The 24148-nt window shown below is 42.4% G+C and overlaps 1 protein-coding gene across 15 annotated transcripts in view; it reads left to right on the forward strand.

Annotated features, from left to right (window-relative positions):
• The window catches only part of SIPA1L1 (signal induced proliferation associated 1 like 1), a 421848-nt gene that overhangs the window by 278213 nt on the left and 119487 nt on the right, over nt 1-24148 (forward strand). For 10 of the 15 annotated variants that reach the window (XM_036011668.1, XM_036011659.1, XM_036011652.1 and 7 more), the window contains one exon: nt 11987-13786. In XM_036011668.1, coding sequence (XP_035867561.1) covers nt 12289-13786 — 1498 coding nt within the window. In that variant the 5' untranslated portion in view covers nt 11987-12288. The other 5 variants (XM_036011662.1, XM_028505481.2, XM_028505480.2 and 2 more) reach the window with 4 other exon arrangements.

Genomic DNA, 24148 nt, shown 5'->3' on the forward strand with positions numbered 1-24148 from the left:
CTTCACAATTGCCACCTCGCTGGGTCTGCTGGTTGCCACCCCTAGGCCAGGGTCTGCCAGCTGCCACTTGCACAGAGTCTGCCTACTGTGGTCTTGTGTGCCCCGGATGCCTTATGCCTCCAGGCCCAATGCTCTCTGCTCTCCATGCCGAGACCCACTCCCGGCTGCCCTACTCTGCCCCTCCTACTGGTCTGAATGAACGTGTCTATTTTAAATTCTTGGTTGTCTGACTTCCATACAGTTCAGTTTTCTGTCAGATCTGGTTGTTATTCTGTTTCTAGATTGTTCTTGTCCCTATCTTGGTTGTGCGAGGAGGCATAGTGTGTCTACTTATGCCTCCATCTTGGCCGGAAGTCGTGAAACAATGATTTCTTTAAAGCAGTCTCCATTTTTAATAAGTTACCTGCAGTCCTCTCAAAGGATGCTGTTAAAAAAGGTGACATGGGCCCTGACCAGTGTGGCTCAGCTGGTTGGGCGTTATCCTGCAAAGTGAAAGGTCTCTGGTGATTCCCAATCAAAACATATGCGTGGATTTTAGGTTCAGTCCCCCATCAGGGCACATACGAGAGGCAACTGATCAATGTTTCTCTCCCTCTGCACTCTCCCTCTCCTTCTCTTTCCCTTCACATCACTCTAAAAATAAATAAATGAAATCTTAAAAAAAAAGTAACATGGCAAGGGATGGGGTGGGGTGTGGACAGCTTCCTAGAACAGACTGCAAGTGTATGCACGTGCAACCTTGAAGGAGAAGAACGAGTTAGGAGAAACTGGGATGGTGGGTAGGAATAAGCCAAGAGAAAGAGGGGAGAGAATTGCATGGACTTGTGTCCCAGCAGAAGTTTCCACTTGGTTTCTTCTGTAGGCACAGGGGTGCATTCAAGGTGCTTTCGAGTAATCGCCTCTGGCTCCCTTTCCCTTTGACTGGGGCTGAGGGTTCGGAGAGTATAAAGACACCCGGTTCTTAATTAGGGAGATCTGTCACGCATTGGGGACATTCTTCATCCTGAAATTGGCGGGAATTTATTGTGAGGTTTAAGCAAGAGACTGTAAGTGTTGTGCTTGCGTGCATGCACGTTATATACAGTCTATTGCAGAGGCAGAGTGATCGGATTGTAAAGCAAGTGCTCTGCAAACACAAAATACATTTTAAGATCAAACTTAGCATTCCAGTTAGGGGTTTATTTCATGTTGCCACAAAAATGAAAAGGGTGCCAAGAAACAAAAGAATTTTCTGTCACAAGGTTTTATCTTTGAACACTTGGTTGGTTCGCATTTTACTTAACTTTTTTTGTACTGAAAGTTCATTTGTGAGTAAAAATCAGGGATTTTTAAGTTTGGGGGAATAGATAAAAATAATTTTATTTGACAGCTATATATAATGTGTATGTATATTTGTATATGTACATATGTAGAAAAAACATTGTGCATTGAATTAAAGTTATTTCATTTGCTCTTGTCTTAATTTGCGTTGACAGGTTGCTAGAAGCATTTGTAAAGGGCTTCTATTTTCAGAACCAGGATATATATAAAAGATTCAAAATGTGTCAGTTGTGAAATGTTTCATCAAGTAATTTACTTCACCTTGGCAAGGGGCAGTCCTCTGTCTCCCCTGAACTTAGAAATTTTCATTCTTCATCATCCACCCCTCTGCCTTTGTTCCGTGGCTCTGTAAGGGTTGGATTAATTCTCTTTAGAAACGCGCTATCTCATGCACCAGTCCCTTTCTCTCCTCTGTCCTCACGCAGTGCTTGGCGTATTGTGTGTTTGTACAACCCACACAACACATGCAAGAATTCATACGTGATTATTGGTTGGGTTGCCCTGAAGGAAAGATATATTTTTCACTTCTTCTGCACGATTTCAATTTTTTTAAGCAAGAAGGAAGCATATAAGTCATTATTAAAAACAACTTTGAAAAAGGAGGCAAGCAGTTGGGAAGGTGTTTGTATAGAAAAATTGTTTGAGGGTAAAAGATAAACGTGATTATGACTACCATTAATTTGATGGCAATGTGAGGACTTTTTAAATTTTGATTTCTCTCGTTTTTATCATCTATGCCATGCTAACCTCCCCTCCTTCCATTTTCCTGTGAATGTGTTTATTTACTTTGTTGGGATTTTTAAAATTTGATTTTAGAGAGAGAGAGAAGGAGGGGAGAAAGACAGATACACACACACACACACACACACACACACACACAGAGAAACATCGATCTGTTGTTTCACTTATTTGTGCACTCATTTGTTGCTTGTCTGTGCCCTGACCGGGATCAAGCCTGCAATCTTGGTGCATGTGGACAACACTGTAACCTACTGTGCCACCCGGCCAGGGCCTACTAGCTGATTCAGTTGTGCATTGGTTTACATTTTAGTCATTTCATTGGCATGGCGCCTTATCCAGTTCTAACTGATTCAGTTCATGTTGCTCTTTAGAGAGATTTGTTCTTTTTTTATGCCTATTTTTCATGTCCTTTAATGAGTGGATAGAAGGGAAGAAGGTCAAACTGGTTATTTTTCACTCACTGCTGTTGCGAAGGCTTTTTATGGGAGAAAAATGAAGCTGAATTCTATATTAAATTTTTGTTGTGTGGACTTGTATTTTGACATGTCTCCCTCATACTACTATTTATGAGATAACCATAATTACATTTTAGATTACAATATAAATTCTGTTAATGTATCAGTTACTTTCTAATTCATCTTAGCTGAGACCATGTGGCCTTTGTTTCTCGTGATTCTGTTTCAAGGACACCCAGCTCTGCTGCCTTGGGATAAGGATGGATGGCCTCTGCCCTCAAGAATCTGATAATCTAAATGAGGAGGAAAGGCGCAACGGTGTGTACAGTGAATCACAGACTTTCAGAAAGGAGGAGGAGAGGCATTGTTAGGAGGGGGGATGCTCTGGTACAAGGAACAGAACAGACCAGACTGCTGGAACAGTGCCGTAGTGTCTCTGAGCAACAGGGGGGGTCTTGTGCACAATGTGGTGCATGACCCCTCCCTGCAGGTTGCTGTGGCCATGAAGTGGCAGTGCACAGTGATAGGTGCATGATGCACGCTCAGACTGCAGTTACGTCGGGGGCAGCAGACTGTAGAAAAAGCATACTCTGGAAAGACAGCCTAGTGTAGCAGGTAGGCTTGGAGGCAGGAAAGATGAAATCTGACTTCAAATGTGGGCCCTGCCCGTCACTGTTAAGCCTTTGGTAGACTTATACTCTCAGGCCCTGAGACACCACGTGTGGAAAATGAGGGGTTCAGACAAGGTCTTCTTTCTAATAATTCACAGTTTTAAACTCTGAATGTAAGGTCAGAGAGGGACCCCCTCAGTTCAGGCTCAGTCATCCGGTAGAGCTTGGTGATGAGGCCCATGGTTTGTCTGGGACAGACCTGTCTCCTGCTGTTACAGGAAGAAGGCAGCACTGTGGGGGCGGGTGCCAAGTGGTCCTGAATCCCAGGCCTGAACCAGGACGGGGCTCCGGTGGAGGAGCCACTGAAGGTTCCTGATAAACACAGTGGCCGCGCTAGCACTGTGAGGGAGTTAATTACCAGCATATTTTCACCTCCGGATGGGTTTCTGCTGGATGTAGAGATTCATGTCTGCGTTGGACTCAGAAGTGATACTCAGGCTGTAAGGGGAGGCTTTTTTTTCCCTTTTAACATGTATTTTCAAAGTATTTTTTCTGCCATGAATTCTCGAACCGCCAGCCCAGTGTTTACTGGGAGGGAGGCCACTATGTAGTGAATGCTTTGTCAGAAAACCGTCTACCTGGCTCACTGAGAGCAGACACGCTCTCTGAGCGGGGCGTGGGGGCTGAGGGTGTCAGACAGGGGAGTGAATGGCAGCTCTGCCCTCGCGGAGCTGTACTCAGAAACAAGAGTGTGGTGAAACCAGTGAGCCATCTGCATTTAATGGAAATGCTAAGGAATTGTGGAATGATTTAATACTGTGATTTTTTTTTTAAGCTTTTGGCCCTTGGGTGGTATTTTAAAATCTGCTCAGTGAAATATGGTTACTGTTAATATTAATCACGATTAATAATGATTTGGATATTAGAGTTGTGCTTAGAAGGAACTTCATGTTCACCCATTCCTCTTACTGATGCTACATTCTACTCTCTTCCTCAGCTAAATTTAAATTTGCTTCTCAAGTGCCCCTGAATTCTTTTTGGAATATAAATACTCAAATGGAAAAACCCTGATATTTTTAATAAGCCTGTTGTGACGTTCTGTCTCACCAAACCCCTCTGGTTTCCCTAATTCTGGACTGCTTTTTCCAGTTAGGTCACTAGAGATTCGAAGGCGGACTTGTTCGCTCTCTGTCTCCTCTTTCGATAGTGACTGCCTCAGAGCAAGCACTGAGCAGCGCTTAGGTAGCCCGTGTTGACAGCCCAGAAGTTGCCTTAGTGATGCAGGCTCTCAGCCGGGGGTCAGCACATGTGGACCCATCACAGTTTTCACGGCTCGTCTAATTTGAACCTGACATAAAACAGTTCAGGCCATCCTTTCCCTTCTGACCTCAGAGGAGAAAGTCAATGTTACTAGACTCTTCCTCTCTTGGTTAAATACACAGTTTCAGTTCCTTTAGCCACATAGCACTTGAATAATACTCTCCAGAGGGTTGGCCCAGAAGTCCGAATGGCAACTTCCTTCACATTTAGCCTGACTCTCTGCAGCAGGAGGGTTGTGAGAACAAAAGGTGAGGTGTACTTGGACGTGGGGTGGCAGGTGTGCCCAGGAAAGGGGAACGAGGGACGATGGCTCCGGATCTGTCGTGTTTAGGCGTCGTGTTTAGGCGTCCTCACCTGGTTTCCAGGTCATGGCAACCTGTGAATGAGCCTCGGGCACAAGGGGCTCTTATGGTGATATTCAGCATATGGAAAGCATCTGTAAACAAGGAAGTACAAGCAATTGTGTTAATCATCTATGAAGTAATTATTCAACTCCTATAAATACTGCTAATCTTATAATCTTCAATACTCTTGTGTTTTATGTAGTTCTCTTTGATTTCATTTTAATCAGGGGATTTAGCACAAGATCCTCTCATTGGAATGTTCACTTGTTCGAATAGTCGGAGTTGGAGGGTAACATAATGCAGCATTTTATAATTAGTATTCAAATGTGTGTTCAGTGTACCACATTCCCAGATCATATTTTATTATTGGGTTGGGTTTTGTTTTGTTTTTTTTTAGCAACAGAATGATGGGTTTATTTATTTTTTTCTCACTAAGTTTTTTCTTTTGATTATAAAAGTAATACATGCCAATTTTAGAAAGTAAATATAGATAAATATTAAGCAGTTAGTCATAATTCAGTTGTCTAAAGACAAGCATTACAAATCCTTTGGTAAACTTTCTTTGGCTTATTTATATATCTATATGTTACTTAAATTTATAAGGTATATACAAATTTGTCTTTATCTTGAATTCTTCTAAAACTAGGCCTGTTTGCCCCCAATCATGTTCAATAGGATACCCAGTATAAAAATGCTCTATTTTTTTTAAAGTGAGTTCATGGTCAAATCAGTTAAGAAATCTCTTACCTTAATAAAGTTAGTATTGTTGGCTTGCTTTTTTTTTTTTTAACTGGAGCTTTCATGGAGCCTTTAACATACTGGCCTGTATTACCGTGTCCTGAGGGAGATGAAACGTAGTGCGTCTCCACCTTAGTAATTATAGAACCGTTTTCCTGTGAATACACAGCTTGAAGAATTGGAAGCATGGTCTGCGAAACGTTGACAAGCATGTCCCCCTGCTTACGAGACCTCCACTGGCTGTCCGCCCTGGCGTCCACCTCTCACACGCCCGTTCCTCTGAATATCCTTGGTGATAGGTTGTTTAGTGTGAGGTCGTGCTTGATGATCAGCTGTACAGTACCAGATCACAGCCGGCAGTATCGATGAACACACTGTTAATGTATTTTGAATGAATATTGACAGGCAAACTAGTACATGAAAAACACTCATTGGCTTTATCGAGTCTGGTCTCTCGATACCCTGGGGCCAGGCATGGTACGCTCACAATACCCCTGATGAATGGGTGAGCTGCGGTTTCTTTTCCTTGAAAGAATTAGTTTACTGCACTTCAAACACTTAGTCTTTTTCCTCTAATTCTGTTCACTGTTACCTTTCTACTTTCTACCTTCTTGCTTTAAGCTCCTCAAACCTAGCTCATTGGCATTAAATAATTGCTATTGCATACATTCGGTCATATTGAAGTGTGAAAGATAAACACTCACACTTATGTGTCTTTTTATTTTGCCACCTATCGGATAATTTTACCACTTACCAATAATTCTGTCATGTAACTTGCTCTGTGATTTCTTTTTCTATCAACCCTCTTCTGTCCTCAAGCTTTCTGCTAATTTTTCATGTTTTCTTTCACCCTCAGATATACAAAGTATATTCTAGCTTTAGTAAGCCTTTGAAATATAATTTCATTTACTGAGCTTTTTAAGTTAGGAGGGTAGGTGTGAGACAAGTGTTATTCTCTCTTTGGATTCTTACTTTGCCAAACAGGCATATTTTTTTTTTAAATGTAATCTTTATTGTATTTTTTTTTGGAATTTTTTTTAATGGATTTTTTTTAAAGATTTTATTCATCCATTTTTAGGGAGGGAAGTGGGGGGAGAGAGAGGGGGAGAGAGGGGGGGGAGAGAGAGAGAGAGAGAGAGAGAGAGAGAGAGAGAGAGAGAGAGAGAGAGAGAGAAAGAAACAGAAACATCAATGTGCGGTTGCTGAGGGTTATGGCCTGCAACCCAGGAATGTACCCTGGCTGGGAATCGAACCTGGGACACTTTAGTTCCCAGCCCGCACTCAATCCACTGAGCTATGCCAGCCAGGGCCCCAAACAGGCATATTTTAAATTGTGTTCTGCCCTAGCCAATGTGGCCGAGCTGATTGGAGCATTGTCCTGTAAACTGAAAGGTTGCAGTTTTGATTCCTGGTCAGGGCACATGCTGAGGTTATGGGTTTGGTCCCCAGTTGGGGCATGAATGAGGGGCAAGTAACGGATGTTTCTCTCCTCTCTCTCCCTCCCTTCCTCCCCTTTAAAAAAATCAATAGGCATGTCCTAGGGTACAGATAGATAGATAAATTGCTTTCTTAAATGTAAATGTAACTCTATCCTCTTATGTATATATTTGTATCCATAACTTCCTTATTCACTTGGTTAATTTCAGGGTAAGTTATTTAAATTGACTTTCAAGTCAGTGTTGTCTTTTTCAGTGAACATTTGGAGAGCAGGAGCTAGATTTACCAACTCCGTTTTTCCCAGTCCTTCCTGGGACTTTTTGTTACAGGGGGAAATTCGAGTCTAAAAAGTTACTTGCTGATTCATAAAGCTTCAGTTATTGACGACACAGCACTGAGATGTTTGTATGTGTTTCGTGCTACTTTGAAAGAGCGAGATATCCCTTTATCTGAGATGTTACTTGTGTGTAATGTGAGTGAATTTTAGGAAAGCCAAGAAGGAATATAAAGAGAAAAGTTTGCCTTATTTAAGGGTTATCTTATTTAATCTAATGTTCAAGCACTGAAGTCAAACTTCTGTTTGAAAACAAAATTTTCTATTATATTCTAAAGTAAGAATACTTACGGGTGTTCTAAATCTGTCTATTCAACCTCATAAACTATTTACACTGATATTTTCATAAAATGCTCTTAAGATCGTATAGCGTAGTTCTCAATTACTGGAGCAGTGCATTAGTTGCTAAAACTCCTGTTGCCCCGAAGTACAGAGAGCTGGCTCTGCCCTTGAGGTTGCGCCAGCTAGGGAATCTGACGGATGCCATTTAGGACTGTGGAAGTATTTGATGAGGAGTGCTACACCTTTTTGGCGAATGCAGCATATTGTACGACAAATTGTGTCAGGAAAGAAACTGTAGTTGTTGGTGTTTTCTTGTTTTGTTCTTCCTTCCCACATCTTTCAGTGTAGGCTTTAAACTATTCTTTATGCCCCTGGCATGAGGAAGGTGGTTCCCATGCTGTTCTCTCCATTTGGTTCCTTGAATTATGTATTGTTTTCACTTCCTTACCACCTATTCATTTCTTGGGAAAAAAAGACTTTTTCACTTTTTCCTCGTCGGTTAATTAACTGTATAAAATAGATAAATAAGGAAGATATCCAACGAGCACTTTCATATATATTATCTGGAGTTTAGGGGAGAAGACCACAAGTAGAGATTTGGAAGTAACTACATAGATATTTAAAGCTGCAGGTAGCTATAACATCACCAGAACACTGGCTACCACGCACATATCTCCTCAAGTAATTTCATTATTCTGTTTTTATTCAGTTGCACAGACAACTGTGGTCCAACCAAGTCGGCACCCTGCTTTCCAGGGTAATGTGTTTACTCCAGTATACCCAGGTCTGCAGTCACACCCTAAGGCATTCAAGGGCTCACACACATCTTAATACTATACCCTTCACAGTCCCTTCCAACAATATGAAGAACAGTAAGAGAAGTAAGCCGAGGAAATCACCCTGGAATCACCAGCTTCTACATGGAGCCTCCCAGTGATACGGAGGAGTGAGCAAAAAGCGAGAGGCAAGAGAAAATGAAGAACACGGTGATCCTGGAGGTCCAGAGGAGAGAGTTTCAGAAAGGAGGGAGGGGTCAAAAGTGTAAATGTCTCAGAGAGAAGGACAAGGATTGTTTTACACCTGTAGCTTCCCTTGGAAGAAGGGACTGTTTTCTCAGCTGTCCTTAGCGCCAGGTGTGTGGTTGATGCTTAGAAGAGAATGCAGAAAATCTGGGGAGGAGTTAGAGGCAAGGAGAAAGCACTTCTTCTGGAAGAATGGCATTATCAGGAAAGGGTGGTAGGTTATGTTGTGCTAGACCGAGTGATGAATAGTAGGATTTGAATGGATATTCTCATTTTCTGATATAGTTTCCACCAACTCACGGAACTAAAAGTGGGGTTGGTGTTCTAGCCAAATGGATCTACCATGGACTCAAATAGTAGCTCCAGCTGTAAAATTAAATATGTAACAAGGAAGTTTCTTATATAGCCTGCTCTTTCAACAGATGGAGGTGACATGCTGTAAATAAGTATTGTTCCTCTGTTTAATTCTATTGCTTTTTGCCATATTTAGCGATGCTTAGGCAGGTTTACTGATAATCAGAATTACTAATAATTGTCAGCATATGTTTGCCATTTCCATTGATCCTAAGGACTGGGTTTTAACTGTTATTGATTTGTCATCATACAGGCATACCTCATCTTATTGCACTTTGCTTTACTGAGCTTCACAGATGTTGCACTTCTTATAAATTAAGGGCAAGACCCTCCCCCAGCAAAAAGATTACAGCTCGCTTTATTGCCGTAGTGGCTTTGTTGCGGTGGTCTGGAACCGAACCCACAGCGTCTCCGAGGTATGCCTGTATTACCCACATGGATGACATCTCTATTTTTACTCATAGTTTAATCCACAGAGTATACTGTATTTCCACATAGGCTTAGTCAGCGTGCAAAGTTTGTATTGCACCGGGAGGGGTATGATGATACAAATGAGGGTGGAGAAAGGGAAGGAGGAAAAAGGGAAAGTAGGAAAGAATGGGGAAAAAAATTGTCATTTAACTTAGGAGTCGTCTGTCTTAAACCTCCTAAGTCTTTATAGGTCATTAAACTGTGGGCACTCTCTCCCCCTCCTGCCCTGTGCTCATCTATATTTTGAAATGAAAAAGAAAAAGAGTGAGTTGCCATAATAAAGATGTAATAGGAGGCTTGGCATGTCCTTTAAACTGTGATGAAATTTTTATGTTTCGAGTACGATTTTTTTTCATCCATTAAAAATATAGGAAGCATATGTGATGTTCTGAAGAGGAGAACTGCAGAATCAATAGTAATGATCAAGACTGGGTGTTTCCGAGTCAGTCCAAAGTTCAGGTGGTTGTATTTTAGTGCTGGCTTCTAGTTTCCTCCTACAATGGATCAACTAACTTCACATGTCCTTAGGAAGACAGTCCTGCAACATGCTGTTTTCTGAGGGAAATGAAATGTGGCAAGAATGAGTTTTTATCCTGATGGGACTGGTCTACTGGCCTTTTTGAGAATGAGAGTTCTGGCACTAAGGTGATTTATCTTGACTTCGTGAGAAGTGTGGAAAGCATCTGGTTTTTATCAGAGTCTATTTAGAATTATTCCTTATGCGAGTGCATTTTTTCTCTGAAAGATATTTATTTCATTGAAATAAACAGCATTTTTCCCTCCAGTTAAAAAAATAGCTCAGAAGATCTGGTTTGCACTGTGAGATTTTTCCCTTGGTGATGGACGGGTGCTTGCTTTGCATTTTGGTTCAGGTGACTGGTTTTCCTTCTGATTTGTGACGGGCACCCCTCGATTCTGAGCTGTGGCCACATGTGCTGCCTTCAGACGCAACAGTTAGCGCGTTCTTCCACTTGAAGGCTTAATGTTCAAGAGGAGCCTGTAAAGTTCTGAAACGGAAAGGAAATCAGAGCACTGTGTGTGACAGCAGAACTCTCTAGAAAGCGCAGAAGCCAGGTTTAATTAGGTAGCAGTGCAAAACCATTATCCCCCTCACAAAAGGTGGGGAAGGGGAGGGGCAGGAGAACAATTGGCGTTTATCTGAGCCGCTGCCCAGCCCAGCCCGGGAGCCCAGCTGGAGCTAGGCTCGCCCTGCATTCTGCAGGCGGCGTGCAGTTTTTGAAACACCCCTAAATGTTCCAGCCTTTAAATAGCAGCGAGTCTTCTAAAATGATGCTGCGTACTGCAAGAGGAACTAAAGCTGCTGCCTTGCAGGCAGGAAGCCGACAAGCAAGATGCTTAATTATTGTGGAAGTAAGTGCTTGTTACTGCCGTGCGGAGTGCGGGGAGTGCGCGGGTCGCCCTCGGGTGTCAGCCGTGATTTGTAGACAATGCAGCCCTGTCAGCGCAGTGCTGGTTCAGCAGCATCTTCCCCAACATGGATTTGGCAAGAATTTAAAGGCCACCTCTTGTGCCTTTTGTGGAGTCTTGGAAAAGGGTCCTCTGCCTTTATTTTCAGGATGTACGCCACCATGCAGGATTCTGTACTCAGAAATTGTGCCTCTTGCCTCCTGACTGATGTGCACGTGAGGAAGTTGGTTTTCTTCGGCCCTCACCTGGAAGGATGTTAACAGTTCTCTGTCGCCTCTTGGGGAGTATGCGGAGATCTGGCCACCGCAGCATTTTGTTTCTGCTTTCTTCATAAATTAACACTGAAGGGTGGGGTGGGTTGCAGTGCATGAGGAGATGCCGGCATTTTGTGAAATAGTTCTAGCTTTAGGAGTGGATGAAACTGGAGAGAGCCTGGCAAGAGGTGGTGGTGAATGCTGGATTCGCTCTGAAATATTCCTCTTTGGGGTAAGTAATAAAGTGGAGGAAAATGCAGAAGAGTGCTCACGGGTGTAATGGCTCTGGGAAAACACTGTTTTCTCTCGGTTGGGTTTGCTCTTGCCAACTATGTTAAGCCTTTGTAAAGAAACAAAAGACAAGATAGGATTTCGAAATGTAGAAGGTGTTAAAAAATGAGTGTTGCAACATGTTAAATAATTTTTCGGTTTTTAGCCTTGTTGAACACTGACTATGTGTTGCTCTTAGTACTGAACTCTGTTGGCTGTGTCTCAAACTTCTGGTCAGCACGCCGGTTCGGATGCTCTGCTCGTCAGAGGTCACTGGAGTCCCTGCTGGGTCTGTCCTAAGGGTTGGGGTATCCTCGGTATCCTGGAATGAGATCCTCCCTGTCCCCCAGTTACATGAAACAGTTCAATTAGGCTGAAGTATTAATAGTCTTTTAAAATGTATATAATTTAAAAGATGGATTTTATTAAACAGTTTTACTTTCTTCCTCTCTTTCAAACCTGCTTTACTAAAATACTGGGCTGTGAGCTGCAAACCACATCCATTATGAAGTCTTGTCTCTTCATGTGTCTGGTTTTGGCAGTTGCGTATTTATTTTTAGATGCATTTATCGAATGCTAATTCTAATTGTCCTTCTCTCTTTTAGAGAAAGCATGGGATTATGGCAGCCACAGAGTCCCAGTAATACAACTTCCATTCAGTTTTTTCTCAAAGGAAGCCATTTATTAAAGTGAAGCAAAGAAACAATAGTGGATTATAATGTTTTGAAGATTTGGATTTTCAGAAGCTTGAAAACAAGGCATCATTTAACCTTTTAAATGAAAAAGATTAAGATCTTGAGCAGCTGCTGTCTTTGCTGGAACCCATTCTCCATAAGGGAAGTGCACATTTACAACTTAGATATGATGGTCCTTTCTGCAGGGATTTAAGTCCGATTGCTTTCCCACCATGACCAGCCTGAAACGGTCGCAGACGGAGAGGCCTATTGCCACCGAGAGGGCCTCCGTGGTGGGCGCCGATGGCCCTCCCAAAGTCCACACCGACGACTTCTACATGCGGCGCTTCAGGTCCCAAAATGGCAGCTTGGGATCATCGGTCATGGCTCCCGTGGGGCCCCCCCGCAGCGAAGGTCCTCACCATATAACCTCGACCCCCGGAGTTCCAAAGATGGGGGTTAGGGCGAGAATTGCAGATTGGCCCCCGAGGAAGGAAAACGTAAAAGAATCTAGCCGTTCAAGCCAGGAAATAGAAACCTCAAGTTGCCTTGAGAGCATGTCCTCCAAAAGCAGTCCTGTGAGTCAGGGAAGTTCTGTTAGCCTCAACTCCAGTGACTCAGCCATGCTGAAGAGCATACAGAACACGCTGAAGAACAAGACCCGGCCGCTGGAGAACATGGACTCCAGATTTCTCATGCCTGAAGCCTATCCCAGCTCCCCCAGGAAGGCCCTTCGCAGGATACGGCAGCGGAGCAACAGTGATATCACCATAAGTGAACTTGACGTGGATAGCTTTGATGAATGTATCTCGCCCACATACAAGACTGGGCCATCACTGCACAGGGAATATGGTAGCACATCTTCGATCGATAAGCAGGGAACGTCTGGAGAGAGCTTCTTTGACTTGTTAAAGGGCTACAAAGATGACAAATCCGACCGAGGTCCAACTCCAACCAAGCTCAGTGACTTTCTCATCGCCGGTGGGGCCAAGGGTTCTGGTTTCTCTTTGGATGTTATAGATGGGCCCATCTCACAGAGGGAGAACCTCAGGCTCTTCAAGGAACGGGAAAAACCACTCAAGCGACGGTCCAAGTCTGAAACCGGAGACTCATCCATTTTTCGTAAATTACGCAATGCCAAAGCTGACGAACTTGGGAAATCATCCGATCTTGAAGATAACCGATCAGAGGACTCTGTCAGACCCTGGACGTGTCCAAAGTGCTTTGCCCACTACGATGTTCAGAGTATATTGTTTGACTTGAATGAGGCGATTATGAACAGGCACAATGTTATTAAGAGGAGGAACACCACCACGGGGGCTTCGGCAGCTGCCGTAGCCTCCTTAGTTTCAGGGCCATTGTCTCACTCAACCAGTTTCAGCTCCCCGATGGGCAGCACGGAGGACCTGAATTCCAAGGGAAGCCTCGGGATGGACCAGGGAGACGATAAAAGCAACGAACTTGTAATGAGCTGCCCGTATTTCCGGAACGAGATAGGTGGAGAAGGTGAGAGGAAAATCAGTCTGTCCAAATCCAACTCCGGTTCCTTCAGTGGATGTGAAAGTGCCTCCTTTGAGTCTGCACTGAGCTCCCACTGCACCAACGCAGGAGTGGCGGTCCTGGAGGTGCCCAAGGAGAACTTGGTGCTGCATCTGGATCGAGTGAAAAGGTACATTGTGGAGCATGTGGACCTCGGCGCTTACTATTACAGGAAATTCTTCTATCAGAAGGGTGAGTAGGTAGCTTTCGTTATTTTAATTTTCTGTGTGTACTTTCTGGCAGTACTATTTGTTTTTTTGAGCAGTGTGACAAAAGTTTTCATGTATTGCTTCTTTTCTCTTGATGGTAAAATAGTTAAATAGTATTTGCTGCAATGTGGGGTTTTTTTGCATTTTTTTGAGTTATATCCTTTCAGGTAATAAAATGCCTTGTATATTAAATATTCACATTTTCAAAAAATAATACGGACCCTTTGATTTACTGTATGAGATTATAGCCTTTGTATAGAAGACTTGTTTTACCTTTAGGGATACATTTTAAAGTTGAATATATTTTAAATATAGCTTTATCTTAAGGATTACAAAACTAGTCTTAATGTTACCTTTCATTAATTGAGCACTTTTGCAATTGGTACAGGACTATTGCTTTTCCCCCTCAATATTCTCATCAATTAATGGGAATTGTAGTGCATTCTTATCTGTTTCGCAGGAATTTTAGTGGGAATTAATTACACTATTTCACAAAAGTCACAGAGCCAATGAGTTTCAGAGGCAGGAATCAAACTTAGGTCTTCTGTATTTGAGCAGAAAAAAGCACTTTAGACACAAGTACCCTTAACCTGTTGGTGACTTCCTTTCTAGTCTTTTGTTGTTGTTATTGTTGTTGTTCTGTAGGGGAAAAACAATATATATATTGGTGGATTATACTTTGTATGCGGTTGTATCCATACTTTTCAGAAAGGCCCTGTGATTTATTAAACAGTAATTTAAATGAACTCAAAAGCTTTCTAAAGTGTTTTTGAGCAGCATTATTCATTGAAGAGTAGGAAGTTTGTCATAGAAACCTCCACGCTAGGAAACAGGATGCTCCCCAAGGAGGGACGTGCACCTGCGGTCCAGAGCACTGCCTGGCTCAGCAATCTCTGCGGCCAGGTGAGAGGCCACCTGTATGCAAATGACTGCAGCCATGTTTTGATTTTTCACTTACTGTTTTGGAGTTTTGAGTCTTACGTAGACTTATTCTCCCAAATGACATTTCATTTTTAGTACTCATTATTATGGCTTCAGAATAAATTTTATTGTAAGGTTATTACATGATAGACCCCATTCAAAAGGGTCTGTTGACCAAAGAATCTTATCTTGTTACAAATACATATGTCTCCTAAATATTTATGGCAATGGTCCTGGAATCAATATGATAACAAAGACCCCAGTTTCATTTTTAAGCAGTCTTTATTCTCTCAGAATAATTTTCTGGGATTCAGATTTTAGAGATCACTTTTTTCTTGTACTGTCCTTTAAAATAGTAGGGTTTCTCAGTATTGCCATCTTGGCATTTGGGACCAGATAGTTTTCTGCAGGGGGGCTATCCTATGCGTTGTAGAATGTTCAGCAGCACCCCTGGCCTCTACACCCTCGACACCAGTAGGTGTCCTCTCTCCCACCCAAGGTGTGACAACTTAAAGTATCTCCAGGCACTGCCAGATACCCCTTCGGCAGTAGTAATATTGTGCCTAGTTGAGAACCCCTGATTCATTCATTGTACCTGGGGAAACTTCCCACAGGTGATTCTGAACTGTCCCTAGGTGGAGGCCATCTTGCTTACAACTGATACTTGAAGTCCAGCGTAAGAGAAAACAAATTAGTTAGACTTTTACTCATGTAGTAGTAGGCACTCTTTTCCAGTTAGGCAATATGACAGCATCAACAATGAACATGTGTTTGAGCACTTATATGTATCAGGAACTTTGCTGAACCTTGATAGGACATTCATTTTCTCATTACAGTTCTCTGCCCACTGAGGTAGGATCTCTGTTGGTGACATTTTCCAGAGGAGAAATCTGGGCTGAAGTGACACTAGTGGTTATGCTGTCATGGAGCTAGTAATACTGGAACTGGCCAGTCATGTTCTTAACCGGTGTGCCCTGCTCTCTTCTTTCCTCTAAAGGGGAGGAGCCTATTTTTGTGTTTCAGTCTGGTAGAAGTCTGTTTAAAGTATTTTTGTCTGTCCGGAGTTTGGGATAAAAATTTGAGTGCCTATATATCAGAGTAATCCATCTTAGCTCCTAGTACTTCATAAATTTAAAAGTCACCAATCCAAAGCAGTTTCTCATTTGAAGCATGGAAAATACCCTCTTATCCAGCATAATTGGAACTGGTTAATTGAAAATACCGGTTAAATGGGGAAATCTTTTTAAAGTGTTGTACATATTCAAAATATTGTATGTTCATTAAAATATATTCGCCAAACTCTTATGAGGCCAAGGGCATTTCTTTGACAGTGATTCTACTGTTCTGAGTTCTATAATGTATTAATAGTATAGCCACAAGAGCAAAAACATCAACACTAGCAGAGCAGTCTGAATATTATAAAACCTTGGGTTCCATATTTTTTTCTCTTTTCACTCACATCTCACCCAACAGCTTTCTTTTTAGTGATTTGTCTCTATTAAGTCTTTCCAAAGCCTTCAACTTAGCTTTTAGTAGAAACAAGGTTTACCTTTGGTGCTCATATTACATAAGCTTTCATAATATTTAATGAAATTTCATAATTACAGTAACACGTCAACTGGCATAAACAGGTTTGGTTAGCATGACGCCTGGCTGGTGGGAGAGAAACCCTATGTGTGTGCGGCAGTGGAGCTTGCCTGCCGGTGCCATTGGGCACTCGTCATCGTGGTTGACAGAGAGGCCGGAGCTGTAGTTCATCCGCGAAGTCAGTTCAGTGAAAGGCAGGCCGTGTCCGCTGTGTTTTCCTGGGCCACACAACTTAGAATTTTTAAATCAAGTGGGTCATTTGTCACAATATAACATACGACAAAGTATGGCTATGAATAACATCACTTGAAGCTGATATTAAGTCCCCTAAAGTATAACTGTACACGAAAACACTTACATAATATATATCCTTTTATCACTGTATATGATATAGTCAAGAAATTGTTTTGTAATTTTTACATACAAATTGATTCACTGTAATTATTGAACCAACTCATCTTTCCTAATCAGAACTGTAAAGCGAGCCCATCCTTTTGAAGGATCACACCAGTGTCAGGTGTAGTTTACCTTCCAGCTACAGGGTCTAGTGCCCCGACGTGGCTGTCATTCTGACCCCTTTGTCACCGCGTATTTTCCGTTTTTCTGTTTAATTAGTTCCTGGCTTCACTGTGGCTGAGTCTCTGGGGAAAACAATTCACTTCACTGTAGTATACTCTACTGGCAACGTTAGATGTAAAATTTAATTGTGTTTGGTTGGTGAAGCTGCAGTTACTTTTTAAATATTACTTTGTTTTTATAAACACCATTATTTTGAAAACCTAGTCTTTAGAGGGTATTAGGCTTCAATATGTAAGTCCAGTCCCTTGCTGGGTAGAGGCTGGACCAGCAGAGGAATCCCAGTGATGGCACTACTAAAATAAGCAACACACTGTCCGTCGTGTTCTTTCCGGTCCTTTCTCCTGCCCACTTCTCTCTGCTGTCTTGCTAGTGTGCGTGATGTGTCTGCTGAGACTCACTGAGGATTAAACGATGGGAGTGGTTTATTGTGTTATAGCTTTGTGCTCCTCACTTAGTGCTCAGAGGACCCCGAGGTGCAGTTGTCTTTTCCATAAGTACAAAGGGTGCAGTCACAGCCATCCCAGAGAGGAGACACACACTAGGCAGTGGATAGCATGCAGATTAATCTGGTCATCTCCCTTTGCGTCCATATATATTTTGTAGTTAGCTTTTATTTACACAGTCACTGTGATCAAAGTACTAGGAAATTTGTAAGTGGAAAATACTAAGTTATAGAGTAATTGTTACCTATAGCTGCTATGGCTTATTGAGGAGGGGACTTTTTCCTAGCCATTACTCACCTCATTTGCCTTGCCCATACAGGGTTGGTTTTTTTGTTTGTTTGTTTGTTTGTTTTTTCAGTTTTGCACTGAGTACACAGTTGCGTTGGAGGTATGACCTCCCTGAGTCCCATTCAGAGCTCTGCATTAATGGAAAAGAGAGGAGTCCGTGGGTTGCCTTGGCTGAGGTGTTTGCTGCTCCAGCGATCAGAATGTTGATAGGCTTATCTGATGCCAGGTGAGGCGTCACTCCCAAAGTCATTACTAAAGATGCTCTGATAGGGAAGGGCCTCGCCCTCCGCTGTGGCCCGGAGGAACTGCCACCATCTGGTCTGCAGCTCATCTGAGAATATTTTCCCACTGCCGAAAAGAGGGAATACTAAATGCTTGTGCACCTGATTATTCTTATAACTTGAAGCCACCAGATTTGAGTGTTTTCTGTTGTTACCTATACCTGCACCTCTGCCCACCCCACCACACACCCGTGTTCTGGAGCTCACATGCGCATTCCCACACACAGATCTGGTCAGCAGCGTGCCGGGCCCCAGGATCACTGGTTTGAGGTCACAGACAATTTGGATTTCGGTTGCTATTGTAACGTCCAGCTTTCTTTATTTACCTTTCACCCCCTGGAGCAACAGGGGACACCATACAGTTAAATTTATTTGCAATAATCTTGCTTATTTTGTTTTTCTTTTTTAATCCTTTGAGTATAACAACATTAGACTTGAAGAAACTACTATGGGACGCCTTATAATTCAAACTTTAAAAGATGATTATGCTGTGTTTAGTTTTTTAACATGGGCGGTGTTATATTTAAAGTAAGGGATAAACTCAAGACAAGTCTTTCTTTGAAACAGGTTGTACTCTGTGCTCTTGAGCTTCACAGTTAATTTCGGCCAAAACTAATCGGGAAAGGTTTTACATTTGTATAATTTATTGTTTTAATGTCCTTTTCTTTGACTTTTTATTGCGATCACATAAACTGTGAAATTTGAAGGGAGCTCTATGTAGTCCTTTTGAGGATGATTTGGGCCACTAACCTACTTCTTGAGAAACTAACCTGGAAATGGTCTGCTGCTGTCTGTCTGCTCGGGGCTTCTCGTGGCAAGGAGGGCATTAGGTATGAAAGTGTGCCGGCCTGCTCCTTGGAAAACAAACATCCTCTCCCCTCTTGGCTGTAATCTCGCGAGTCCCAGCACTGCTTGTTTGAATGCCCACCTAGAGAGCGAGCATTCAGGACTTCCTGTTCGTTACCTGTGCCATGTCAGGTTAGAGGGTTGGGAAGCTGGTTAAAAGGTCACATACAGCAGCCCCTCCATAGGTTTTATTTTTAAAATCAGACCGTCAGAAGGCCACATTTGTTTGGATATGTGACTACTCAAGGGTATCTTTTTAAAACTCCAGTCACGTAGAATTTGCTTTTGCAATAAAACTGATGATGAGGACATTGCCCATTATGTCATTCTCTAGCCCTTTGAGAAAGTTCCGTGGGAGAGATGTATGTTAGAATTTGGTGCCAGGGATTGTTTTCTGGGAGCTGCCACATGCCTGCCTTTCTGATGATAGGCATGTTTTATTTGCTTGTTTTGTTTTGAACCATTTTCTGTTTTACCTCAGCTCCCAGAGCCAAAGTCGATGTTTGACTGTATGACTGTCATTAACACACTCGTTTCCACTTTCCTCTTTTATTTTTCTACTGAGCAGGGTTTATATATTTCCTTTATTATTAATGACCTCAAAAATTCTTTCTGGAGAGATAGTTAGTATACATTTATATCCAGATAACATACCCTCATTCCCAGGCTTTTGCTCAGTTCTGGCTACGTTTCTCAGCAACTGTCATCTGCTTCCACCTGGATGGTTATCTAGTTGGCAGTTCAGCACCGCACACACGGATTTTGTAAACAAGCCTCCCTCACGATTGTCCTCTTGCTGTAAATGCCACCACTGTTATCAGTTACTTGGATGTGCAACACTGATGTCTCTCTTCATTTTTTCTCAGCCTGCAGTCAGTCGGGAAGCCTTTTCAGTCTGCCTTAGAATTGCTGCTGACTGCCTCTTTTTTATGGCCCATTCCCAGTTCTAGAGACCTTGCCCAAATTCCAGCAATAGATGTCTTAGTAACTCCATCTCTAGCCTGCCCTACCCAGATCCAACCTCTTGCCTTTGCCAAATGCAATCTAATCATATAATGACTTATATTTTGCATGGTTAAATTTACAATATAATCATGTGATGAGTATGTTGTGTCATTTGAATCCTCTGGGACACAGATGTTGACAGAAGAGGTATGCAATTGGTTTGTCAGACTTGTGAAAGAAAAAGAGGGAGGAAGCAGAGTTTTTAGCAGGGAAAGCCTTTAGTCTGTAATGCAGAGCTGCTACCAGGCAGGGGAAAAGGGAAAGGGAGCAACCTTGGGCAGGGGGAGTCTCAGGCTGCAGCACAGATCTGGCAAGACTCAGCCAGTGCAATGGAGTTAAGGAGAGAGCATCAGAGAAGTCTGGTGTTGGGCAGAGGTTGCCAGGCCCTGTTCCCCTGGGCATGCTGAGTTCCTGGATGGGGCTGCCCAGCAAGAGTGTGACTGGGCTGGAAAACTGGACCAGGTCCAAAGACACTACAGCCAGAGACTTCCAGCTGGTTGTATGTCTCGTGGTTGGATCAGCTGCAAGTCCTTCCTGGAAGGGAGATCGGAGTGTTGTACCTCCAGAGCTGCCACGTATGCATGAGTGCCTCCATCGAGCTTGGCAGGAAACAGACAACAAACAAATCACACAAAAGTGTGTGTGTGTGTGTGTGTGTGTGTGTGCGCGTGCGTATGCTGATTATAAGAATTAGTGATACAAAGGTGGAAAAAGTAGTTCCTCTCTTACTCTAATAATTTGGTTTGGAATCTGTGTCTTTTCTTACACACACAAATTTATTAATCATGCTTAATATTAACAAGAATGCCCTTCATGTTTTTAAGGTAATTTTAAAAATTAACAACTGCCCATTTATACACTTATTTACTCATTCATTGGGTAATATTTATTAAGCATCTACTCTATGCCACCTGCGGTGCCTGAAGGAGAACAAAGCAGGTACACTTATCTTCATGGTATTTATAGTCTGCCATTCATGCTATTACGACAAATGAGAAGATATCAAACATTATTTTTTTCTATTTTTTAAAAAAATCTACAATTTCTTTGTTCCCTCTGTCCAGAACTCTATTTTGATGAGATGGTGGCACCTCTGGATTTATCCTTCATTTTTTTTAAAAGGATTTTATTTATTTATTTGTAGAGAGGGGAAAGGGAGAAAGGGAGAAACATCAATGTGTGGTTGCCTCTTGAGTGCTCCCTAGTGGGGGCCTGACCTGCAACCCAGGAATGTGCCCTGACTGGCAATCGAACTGGCGAGCCTTTGGTTCACAGGCTGGCTCTCAATCCACTGAGCCACACCAGCCAGGGCCATGTTTTTCTTTTGTCATTTCACTTTCTTTTTATTTTTGTTCTATGTTTATCAGTTTTATCTTATGGATAAGGGTTTGGTATGTAGCCCTCTGCATTCTATTATCTTGTCCTTTCACTTTGTTATTTCAGCAATCATATTTTTATTCGCCAGGAATTATTTTTTGTTTTACTGTAGGTATTTTTCATTATAGCTTATCTTTATTTTATATGCCCCACATTTCTCCATTAGTATTAATTACAAAATTTTTATCTAAGTTCTTTCCGTTGAATGATCTGTATCTTCTGAATTGTATTTTCTCTTCTCATTTTTTCTTTCATGCTGTTGGCTTTCCTCAGTTGTCTAGTGAGCGTATCACATTTAGGAACAAAAACCTAGGAGGATTGGGGTAGGAGGCAGGCTTCCCCTGCAGCGCTGTGGGCCTTGTTCCCAACTGGCCTCACCATGGGGGTGCTGTGGGCTAACACCGGAAAACTGGCGAGTCCTCTTGTTAACAGGGAAGTGTCTTTGTAGAGTGAAAGCCAGTGAACCAGGTGCAGGGTAGAAAACCCCCTGGCCACCGGAGTTGTGAGGGCTTTATCACCCCGCTCCACCCCTGCTCCACCCCTGCTCCACCCCTGCATGGAGCTGCCTTTCCTTTGCCCCAGGGCATGCACTGGAATGGGTTGTTCTTCCTTCTTCACCTGACCAGCTCCGGCGTCTGGCTGGGCTTGTGATGTCTGCGTCACCCCTTTCCTCGCAAAGGTGCAGATGGCTCTCCCACCCCTGCTCTGAGTCACCCTGCACCCCTTGTTTCTGTACAAGGCTTTCCATGGTGCACTGGTTCATAACCAGCCCGAGTACTACCTGAAGGCCAGGACCACAGATTAGGCAGGCCCAGTCTGTGTTTCAGAGTTGAAGGAAGGTTTGGCGCTGATGTGGAGTGCGAGAGCTCCTGAACTGAGGAACCAGCAAATCTTGTACTTACAGCATCAGGGAGAGGCAATGAGGGCCCTCAGTGTTTGACATTGTACTATATGCCAGACACTGAATTAATACCTTGTAGTTCCTTTTCCTCTCTTTTCAGGAAATGAGAACACAAATAAATCTGTGTGTGGTCACAGTGGTTTTGTGGAAATTAACCAAGACCACCAACCGATCCCCACAGGCCCAAAACACCATTATGTAGACTGATTTTTATTGCTGTAAACTTTATTAGATACAACTGATGGATGCTGTAATCAGTGGGTGACAGCTTGAGGAGAAGCAGGAGGAGAAGCAGGATTTGCATAATCTCAAAGCATCTCCCCGGAGATATTTGTAAATGATAAGGAGGAAGATAGTAAGGTTATATGGTAAAGACACTTAACCAAGTGAATCCAGGCCCATGTCATGAACCCCATGAAGTGATGAACTGAGAAAGTTACATCATTTCTCCAGTTGTCTTGCTCAAAATGCATAACCTCGGGCCAGTTCTGTGAAATCACCAAACCCAAATTGAGTAATAAAATCTCTTCAAAGGTGTCAAAGTCATGAAAGACAACTAAAGGCTGAAAAACTTACAGACTGCAGGGGACTAGGGGGAAATAACAACTGAATGCAGCCTGGGATTCTAAATGGTACAGTGGAAAAGCTGGTGAAATGCGAGTCGGGTCTTTGGTTAATGGGGTTGTACCCATGGTGCTTTCCTGGTTCTGCTTAGCGATGGCTGTACGGGGAGTAGAGACACACGATGTTAACATCCACGGGGAAGGGGGGAGCCTGGGTTAGGGATCTGTGGGGACTCCCTGTACTGTTTTTGGAACTTTTCTGTAAGTCTAAAAGCAGTCAAGATAAAAAGTGAAAAACAAACAAAAAGTCCTTCGGGTGCAGTTGGTAACATTGGCTAACATAGGGACCATCCGGCTGTCACATGAAAATGGCCGTGCTTCCCCGACTTCCTGTGGCCATGAGCTTCAGAATGACACCCTGCTCACTGATTCCCGTAGTCCGACAAATTCTCTGCTGTTTTGTGTCTCAAGGTAAAAAGGGCCCTTTACATCTGTTACTTTAGGACAGTTGGTAACACATACTAGAGCTTGTCACCAGGGGTCCTGAGCACTAAAATTAAGTGCTCAAAAATATATTTGCTTTCTTTATTGTATCAATTTCTCGCCTAGTCTTCTCATGGAGCCTCCTCTTCTCATGGGGAGGCCACTCATCTAAGCCTCAGGGCAGTGAGAGGAGAGATCTTCCTGACTGATTTCAAGTTCAAGGAGAAGCATTTGGTGATGTAAAACATCAGCAGAAGTAGTTAGTCAACAAGCGTGTAGACTGTGCTTGGTCCCTGCCCTCATGAGCAAAAGAGACTTCTGCAGTGACTGAATTTCTGTCTGTCTTTGAGGGACTTCCTTCCAAATCATTCAAAAGCATTTTATGTTGGAAGACACCTTGCTGCTATATCACTGGTAACGGGTAACAAAGGGTGTTTTACGTACTAAAAAGATGAGTTAGAAACAGGTGTCTCATTGTAATTTCTTTCATTGGGATGTTAAATGCTTTTTCTTCCCCCCCCCCCCCAAGCTGGCATTTGAATTAGGATTAACTAACATTAAAAGTAATTAATATGCATCCTTTTAAAATAGTTTTATACTCATGGACCATTTGCAAACCAAGTACATTTTTATACTTTTAAAAATCTTTCTATTACTTCTTATATTCCTTACAGAAAAATTAGTGACAATAGAAAATAAGAAAATCTTGTTTGATTACTAGTGATGTTATTTTGATCTCACCTTTTTTAATACAGGCATATTCATTTTTTAAATAAAATACGTATCATTAAATGCAGTTTTATATAGCTTTTCATGATTTCATAATTGTTTATACCATCATTTATTTAAAGTTTCCAGCTGTTGTAAATTCAGGTTTTTCAGTTTCTTATAAAAAATGCTTACATCAGATGTTCGTAAATTTTTTCTCCCATTGACCTTTCTCAATTTGATGAAATGTATGGGCTGTACTTAGAAAAACATTTTTAAGTGCATTAAATAGAAGTACAAAGCAGTGTAAACATGTTAAAATACAATTGCAAGAGTGTTTAAAATTTTGTGACATACTAACAT

This window comes from Phyllostomus discolor, chromosome 1, assembly GCF_004126475.2.
Source record: "Phyllostomus discolor isolate MPI-MPIP mPhyDis1 chromosome 1, mPhyDis1.pri.v3, whole genome shotgun sequence".
Classification (NCBI taxonomy): Eukaryota; Metazoa; Chordata; class Mammalia; order Chiroptera; family Phyllostomidae; genus Phyllostomus; species Phyllostomus discolor.